General features: G+C 36.8%; 1 protein-coding gene across 1 annotated transcript; it reads right to left on the bottom strand.

The window, feature by feature from the left end:
- Positions 1-1,182: 1,182 nt before the first annotated feature.
- Positions 1,183-6,909, bottom strand: LOC120296092 (TMV resistance protein N-like). The gene is made up of 5 exons (XM_039317750.1): positions 6,581-6,909; positions 4,715-5,816; positions 2,499-2,810; positions 1,979-2,405; positions 1,183-1,535 (listed from the first exon to the last, which is right to left on the bottom strand). Exons 1-5 carry the CDS (start codon positions 6,907-6,909, stop codon positions 1,183-1,185), a joined length of 2,523 nt encoding a protein of 840 aa, XP_039173684.1.
- Positions 6,910-8,770: the final 1,861 nt, after the last annotated feature.

The raw sequence follows: 8,770 nt of genomic DNA, 5'->3' as shown, positions 1-8,770 counted from the left end.
CATGCATCCATGTATACTGATTTTGACGTGGAATTTCACAGTTCATTTAGTGTAAACACACAAGATACCTTACAAAGTTATGGAATGACTGGCAGTGCATACCTCCCTCCATAGAGCCGCATTGAGGTCGTGAGTGATATCATTAGAAGGCAACCGCACCAAACAACTCTCCATTAGGGTAACATATGAAAAAATCAGCAGGTATGGATTTAATTAACAAAGCGGCAGAACCAAACGGGTAAACAGATAATAGATTCAATTGAAAAAACTACATTTCCAATCATTCAAGTATGTGAAGTTGAGAATAGATCAAGTGTTTGAATCTTCATCAGCATCAAAACTTCAGATACCCTAGTTGGCCCATGAGCCTCTTCAAGGTTAGCACACAAGATGGTCCTCAAATGTTGCTGATGCTTCCTCTGAAAAATCCCTATTCTTCATTTTGATCGGTCTGTGTTATGGAATTCGAAATTCCTCAGCCAAGTTAGGTAGACCCAGATCAATATGTGATAAAATGAATCCATAACAATAATAGGATCAAACGGGCTGCAAACTAACTAGCAAATTCTTGAGCTCCTTGTCCCAGGTTGTTTCACAGAACGGGCAAAAATTGTCCTATTTATGCAAACATGGTCATCAATACAACTATTGAATCGATGTCCAAAAGTAAGCCTCGATCATTACATGGACTGATCAGACCTGTCATAAAAGCAGGCAGCACCAAGTTTACCTCACTTGATAACTTTTTAAAACAATGGTCTCACTACTGGTTAGGGAAAGTCAGCATACAATCATACATGACCACTAGCCAAAACTACTTTCATATTTTATCGCATCATTATTACTGCAAACTAATCATTTCACAGAGATTTATCTTTTCATGGAAATGTCCATATCGCCGTCCTTCATAATGTCTGAAGACGCTTGTTCCAGTCGGTATTGTTTTCAATGAGTCACACCCAGAAATATCCAAGTAAAGTAAATCCAACTTATCAAGTCCCTGAAGCTGAGTAAGTTTCTTGCAATCTCGTACCAAAAGAGATTGTAACTTCTCACATGTCGACAAATCTGGCAAAGTCTCCATTGATTCGCATCCTGTGATATCTATATGTGTTCGAGACCTTGATTTCTCAACCCCAGGAATTTTGGTAACACCAAGTGAATACCTCATTGTGAAATTCTCTAACTTTTCAAATTTCGACAAGTTTGGTAGTTTCTGTATATGCTTCGGCAAGACAACAATCTCTCAAGGCTCTCAACACTACGTAGATTGTGACAGTCGTTGATGTTCAATTCTTTCAGGGTCAAGAAGCAAGGTAGGTCTGGTAATCTTTCAATGGATCCACAGTTAGAGATATCCAACACCTCTAAGGACTTCACCCTGTCAAGACCTTGAATTTCGACTAGATTGTGGCAATAGTTAGCCTTTAATTGCTTCAAACACCGTAATTCCGGAAGGATCAGCCTTTCAATAGATTTGCAGCAATCTATAACTATCTCCTCCAAGATATTCAGAAAATCATGGCCCTGAATTTCTAATAGATCATAGCAATACTCAACGTGTAACCGTTTCAAGCAATCTAATTGTGAAAAGTCCAATCTCTTAATGGAACTGCATATCTTATTGACAACTCTTTCAAGTACTTGAATCCGTCAAACTTAGGGTTTGTCAAATCATGACAGGAGGTAACACAAAGTTTCAAGGGTTTTGAGGGAAGCTTCGGGATATATTCAAGTAGATCGCATCCATAAATATCAAGTTGTTCTAGGTTGATTAAGCAAGAAAGGTGTGGCAACCTAGGACATTGACAGGAGACCGTCAAATATGTTAAGCTAGAAGGAAGCTCTAGCAGCGACTGGAGCTCATAACAGCCCATTAGGCTAAGGTGTCGGAGGAAAGAAAGATTCCGGATGCTTTCTGGCAAGTTAGATATCGGTGCTCTAGTGATTTTGAATATCTCAAGCGAAGACAAGTCACCGATTTCACTTGGAATTTCGCCTTTCAGACTCTGGCAGGATTCGAGACTTAGTGTCTGCAGATTTGTCAACCTTCCAATAATATTGGGTAACTTTTCAATCGCAAATTCACTAATGTCCAAATGTCGCAAGTTCTGTAAATCTCCAATTGAGTTAGGGATTTCTCTCAATGACCGACAACCCTTGGCACTCAGTTTCTCCAGCTTCCTTAGAGAACCGATTGACGTAGAAATCTCCTTGAGACTGCTACAATCACTCAAGTCCAAGGAAACAAGGCTATTGACTCTGCCTATGGAAGGGTCGAGTTGCTCCATTCCGTCACAGTGTTTCAAGATGAGAATCTCCAGTAATGTGAAAGCCGAAAGATCGGGAGTACATCTTAAATAATTGCAAAATGCAAGGTCGAGAACTTTCAGCCGCTTTGCTGCCTACAGAAAGGAAAATAAGCTGTAAAAAATTGAGCTGAACAACAATACAAAACAAACCACAAATTCATAAAGGATGCATTTTTTCCATATTACCATTATGGAATCCCATCCACCCCAATGCTCTGTGATATGGTTGTATGACAACTGTAGCACCACTAATTTCGGTAGATGCAAATTGATTGCCAAAATACACAAATTGGGTTCAATGTCAAACCACTGAAGCCATCTTAAATCAGAAAATAGTTTGTCAAAATCTCCACTTAAAGCCGCCGCCCTCAATTGAAGGAACCTTAAGCTCCGTAAGTGTTTAAACTGTTTATCCGTGTAAGTCTGGGCATGGCCAAGGGGCCTCAGTGGCTGGCCATAGTATTTGTCAAGGCAAATTGCTTGGATACCATTAGTGCCCTGTATATCAAATCAATCAGAGTCAGGATTGTCTCTTTATTTTCTAATTTTTGCCTTTTTAAACCTTAAACTCACAAAATTTGTCATATTTCAACCTCACTGTACACAATAACACATAAATCACCTTTAATTTTTTGATATTGAAATTTGAACAATACTGTAAATCTTTATATGAAAATAAAGATAAAAAAATTCTTGCTTTTGAGAATCTAGGAAAGATACACCTCAAAACTTTTTGCGAAATTTGTGGTGCACGCATTTTAATTTTTCACCAAGGTGAAATACATGAAACCTTTTAAACATATAAATGTTGACTCGTTCATATAAACTTCCATTCATGGTATCATGGTTAGATTAAGGTTTCTAACATATGGGACAATAGGTTGGAGATGCTGGGCAATATCTTTTAGCAAACTCTGCCATATGAAAGTTTCTGGAGAAATATGCTTATTCGTATTTACTAAAGGAAAAAAATAAAAATGAACATGCATATTTCCGTTTGCATAAGATTGGCACCATTTCTTTTTTTATCGTATAAGTTAAAACATACTGTTTAACTTCCCTGCTAAAACAGATATTTAATTAGTAGAAGATGGTGAAAAATTCCCATATGGCTTTGACTCACTTTAATAACAATACTTATGTTTGTCCCCCAACAGTTTAGTTGATCAGAGACTGTTTAATAATGTTCAAGTATGAAAGTTTCAAAAGCTTAAGCATTAGTTCCAAACGCACAAAACTCCATTTAAACTTTTTATTGGATTAGTGTCTTGAGTTTGACCACAAATAAATCAAGCCCCAGCTCAATGTGTGGATATACGAATCTGTGAACTAAGGATTTTGGTGTTTAGAAATGGAGCAGATGTTGAGAGGAACAGATTGAGATATCACAAGTAGCCAAAGGAACTGATCGATGGTCAGGCCTCTAAGAAGCCTCTAAGAAGCCTCAAGCCAGTAGATGTGATTTAAATTAAGTAATTGAGGAATCTGATTCAAGCTATCATATTAAGTAATTTAAATTGAGGAATCAAAAGCGACGATGTAGAGTTTAAGAGGAAAGAAATGCTTATTAAGAAAAGGAAAAATGCAAAGGCATTGCCAATGAAAGTGAGAGAGAATTATAAAAAAAAAAAACACTCTCATCATACACTTAACCTAATCCGATGAACAAGGTCAACCTTGTAAAACTGCAAATACAATTAAAATAGTTTCTTACATTAACTCTTGAGGTGATTTTGCCATCATATCCATTAAGAGGAAAGAAGAATGAAAAGAGAGAGCTCTAATTAGTAGAGGGAGGGACGGGTATCTTAAAATTCAAAATGAAGAATTAAATGCAAGCATTGGTTTAGGAGCGCCGTGATAAATTAGACACACATCGGTAGTGTGAATTTGACACCTTTTATTCAATGTTGAGTTTTTGTTTGATCATTATTTTTTATAACTGGCACCTACCATCTATTGTTATTAAGGAACAATAAATCTTGATTTATTTAATCAAGGATGTTTATTCTTATCTCTATTTATCATTGTAGTCTTTCAGATAATCTATATTTTCAACTAAATATTAATATTACATACTTTTAGTAAGCAAGATTTTTAATGTAGAATAGTAGTCAAGTGAAAGGAACTTTGTTATAAATTAAATTTTTGAAAGATATAATTTACAGCAAGCATTTAAATACTTGGAGATATTCTATATGATAATCACCGTGAGATAATATAACCTTTTATAATAACAGTAGCTGTAAAAAAAAACACTCCGTGATTGACATGAATCATGAATGTAAATTTTTCATAATAAGTAGGAGATTTGTTCATACTAGATGAAAGATTAAAATAGATAATACTAAATATATGAAAATATGAGGGGGGAGGAAACAAAAAGGTGTGCCATATGATACCTTTTCTTCCATTATTACTCTTAGGGCTTCCTCGTAGACCCATAATCTGCTACGTCTCTCAAGCAATCGTTCTTGCCGAACAATGTCCCTTCCAAGATCTATTAGTGCACCATCCATCTTTAACTCACCATATTCTCCAAATTTTATTAAGCCATTCAGCTCCATCTCTTTAATTCTTTGACTCGCAGGAAACCCCCAATCCTCCCACATGTAAATGGCGAATTTGCTCTTTTCACCAACCAAAAAACATGCAATATCGAGAAAAATCTTTCGATATCTATGTACAATTGCATCATTGCCTATCCTCAATATCTTTTGGACATCTTTATGTAATCCTTCTCTTAATTTCTGCAACGTATCTTCCCATATTCTTAGATTTGTTATTTTGTATAAGTATGAACCCACAACCTCAATAGCCAAGGGCAGGCCACCCATAGTGGCTATGTCATCACGAGAGATTTCCTTAAAGTTGCTTGGAGAATCGTTCATACGAAATGCATGTCTGTTAAACAAAAGCAAAGAATGCGCCTCATCCAATCCATTCAATTCATACTTGTGGTCTACCTCGAATTCAGATTTGTGAAGAACAGCCTCATTTCTAGTTGTAACAATGATCATACTCCCTGCCATAAACCAATTACGTTCCCCAGCCAACGCATCTAGTTGATTCTTGTCATCTATATCATCTAGAAGAATGAGAACCTTTTTCCCTTTAAATCTAGATTTGATTATATTGATTCCATCATCAATTCTATACACTTGACTTTTGATATGTAGTATATCTGTTATTAGTTGACTCTGTAGATATGCAATACCGTGGCGTCTGGTACTTTCTCGAACATTTGGAAGGAAGCTGACATGCACAAATTTATTCAAGAGCTGATTGTAAATGCACTTGGCAAGAGTTGTCTTGCCTATCCTCCTGCCCATGCCACAAATTCCAATCATTCGAGCATTGATGAAAGGTTCGTTTATCCAACTCATAATTTTCTTCACATGACCATCAAATCCAACAAGGCGCTGAGGCACATCTAGCAAAAAATCTTCCCGTAACTTGCTTATGACAATTTCGACCACACGTTCTATTAATTTTCCCTCATGCCTGTCAAACCACAAAAATAATTAGAGATTAGACATGGTCAATGCCAAGTGTTCGATCCTTATCAATTGATCCAACCCCACGTTGGCAATAGGAGGTCGATTCTATCTGGTGGTGATCCGGCTGTGGACTATTGAGCGTTGGAGTCCATTGCAGGATATTGTTTAGTGATTGATAATATCGACTAAAGGGGTTGTCATCTCAAAAAGTTTTGCTTTGTACCGGAGACAAATGTAAAATTCTAGGGGACTGGGATGCTTTGGTTTTTGTTGTTGTTGTTTAGTTTTCAGGGATATCTTTGGTCAGTACTGGTGTTTGTTGTCTTCAAGGCATTATGGTTGTTTATTGGGACATTTTGGGGATCTTTTCTGAGCTTGCAGTGAAAGTAATTGTTCTGCATTTCATCAGTTCTGCCTGAAGAAGAAAACAAACTTATCAAAAAAAGAAAAGTTCAGTGAAGTACCCATTGTCAACTTTCTCAGATTCCCATCCATTTAAAGATTCCCATCCATTTAAGTAACTGACTTCAGTAAGTCAACTTTCTCAGATTCCCATCCATTTAAGTAACTGACTTCAGTAAATGCTCACTGCCATTCCTAGATATCTTTCTTATCAAAATTAAATGCTTCCGACTCAAATGGAAGGCATTTCTAAAATTTCCTTTTAGATAACAGACATCCAATGGGATAACTTTGTAAAATATGGGCAACACTATGTGTGACGTCCTCTTCCAGCATTCCATGACATGAACGAGCTCGTGGAGGCACCATTTGCTCAAAGCATAATTTTCGGAGATGACAGGGATCGAAATCTTAGACCGTGTGATGGCATTGAGAATCTCTAAACCAAATTCCTCACCAATTAAGTTATTGTTATCGTCCCTGAACACGCAAATTGGTACAGTTCCTGCCTTGATCAAATTGTGATAGAGGTGATCGATGAATGAATTGCGGATATCCGAGCCTCTAAAGCTCAAGAACACGTCATATTGACTGCTGTCTACACCTGTGGCTTCTGAAGAGATGGATGAAGAAGAGGATACTCCCCGAGTGCTCTCTTCCTCTGCTCTTTTTCTCTGACTCTGCTCTTTGTCCATGGCGATCCGAGAGGGAAAAGTTGAAACGAAAGACGCTTTTTTCTGCTGCTTAAAAGGATTGATGAACAACAAAAGATGCCTTTAGGATGCTTTTTTGCAAATGTTTGTTGGCTTGGTGCACTCCGAATAACGTGTACGTCAATTTCTCCCCTAGGCAATGCTGAAGAAGGATCGTGTTCTTGAGAAAGGTAATGAAGACATGGCCTTCAGTTGAGTTAGCTGATGTTGTTTCGCCGCGGAAGGTTAGGTGGCCCTGAAGAGACCCCCAAAAAGCCAACATCATTTACTTGTTCAGAAATACATATTCGAAACACAGATATTTAGACGCACATTTAGAGAGATTGAAGTGTAATTAATCGACTTCCTTCAAACACATTTGAACAGCTACATAACTTCACGCACGTCTATAATATTTAAAGACAGATTCTTTAAATTCTCACCTCTAAGATAATGAAATTATGTGGGAAACTCCATGGAAGCACCAACCTCTAAATATAAGCTCACACGATGCCTAACCCTTACATAATCTTTAGCTTAATATATAAACAACCCTAACTATGTCCACCACCTCATTTCCACAACCCCTTCTGTCCAATCCCATTTTCATCAGCCAAACTAATGTAGTGTCATGGAGTTAATTGTCAATGGACCTCACCCTCTAAATGCCTGCACTTCCCTGATTGGAGGAAATTTCCGTTAACTGTGTACCTGATTCGTGAGTTCTATGTTATATACAACGTGCGTATGCAAAACTAATAAAAGTTAGAAAGCATGATGCCCATTTTCTGAGACATTCTTGGGCGCACACGCATTCCAATTTTTTAAATCATGTGGGTTGAACGTAGTACCCACCGAAATCAGGGTTCGGCTGCAATGGGCTCACATGCATTCTGATCATCTAGGAACTTTTCCATATTTGCTCCAACCATGCCTCTTATCGGTGGTTCAATGTGAGTATCAATTCGAAAGCACATGCATATACTTTATCTCTATCTCCACCGAGCGCCAATTACCGATATTCATAAAATGTAGTACCACATCTCTGTAATCAATCAAAAAGAAAAAAAATAATAGAAACTACAATTAAATTTGTAAATTGTTAAATAAGAAATTTTCATTTAGGAATTAAAAACATGAAGAGATGAAAAGTTCGTAAACCATCCCTCTTTAAAGAGTGTTCGCTAATTTGTTCTCTCAACGCTCTTCCCTAACAATGGTAGCAATCCTGAACCATTCTCGCTAAATGTATCATCCATGTCTCTTTCCTAACCACCATTACTAATGGTTTTCTGTATCTACAAAAATTTACATATTCATTCATAAATCTTGGCCCCACCAAAATTTTCTAGTTTCTTCAAATTATTCTAAGAAATTTTCGTTAGACTTTAAGCGAAAAAGTCTTCCAAATTTAAGAGCTCTATTTTGCAACAATCATGCTTCCAATTATGAAATATGATGAATCAAGAAAAATTCTTTCCAAACTTGAGAAATAAAGCTTTGGTAAAGATGATGAGAAATAATTCTTTGGTATAGGCGAAATGATTCAACTCTATAATTAGGTCTATATTGACATATCATGAGAGATTCTTCAGGAAAGATTTCGCACATGTTACTAATCTAAAAAGTTGAGAACTAGTGATGTAGGGGAAATAAACTCAAGGTCACAAGTTTATATAAAAGCTAAATATCATTTGCCATTTAACATTCTTTTACTAAAATGAGAAAAAAAGAGAACTTTCTAACATGATATATGTCAAAGGTTAAAAAGAATGAACTTCAATTCTGTTAACAACAAGTACCGGTCAGGATCATCATTGCAAGCCTCTACAAGAAAATAGGGTAATCTTTGCGCCCATCAAAC

The sequence above is a fragment of the Eucalyptus grandis genome, chromosome 1 (genome assembly GCF_016545825.1).
Source record: "Eucalyptus grandis isolate ANBG69807.140 chromosome 1, ASM1654582v1, whole genome shotgun sequence".
Lineage (NCBI taxonomy): Eukaryota > Viridiplantae > Streptophyta > Magnoliopsida > Myrtales > Myrtaceae > Eucalyptus > Eucalyptus grandis.
Note: the sequence above shows the minus strand (reverse complement) of the source record. Positions and strands in the feature narration are given on the sequence as shown.

Bases quoted from the DNA above. Each gene is read 5' to 3' on its own strand.
- LOC120296092 (XM_039317750.1), bottom strand. From the start codon at position 6,909: ATGGACAAAGAGCAGAGTCAGAGAAAAAGAGCAGAGGAAGAGAGCACT. The intron at 5,817-6,580 runs GTGCCTCCACGA...GTGGTTTGACAG, and splicing joins AATTATGCTTTGAGCAAATG to GCATGAGGGAAAATTAATAG. The intron at 1,536-1,978 runs GTGACTTGTCTT...ATGATCTATTAG, and splicing joins CGAAATTCCAAGTGAAATCG to AAATTCAGGGCCATGATTTT.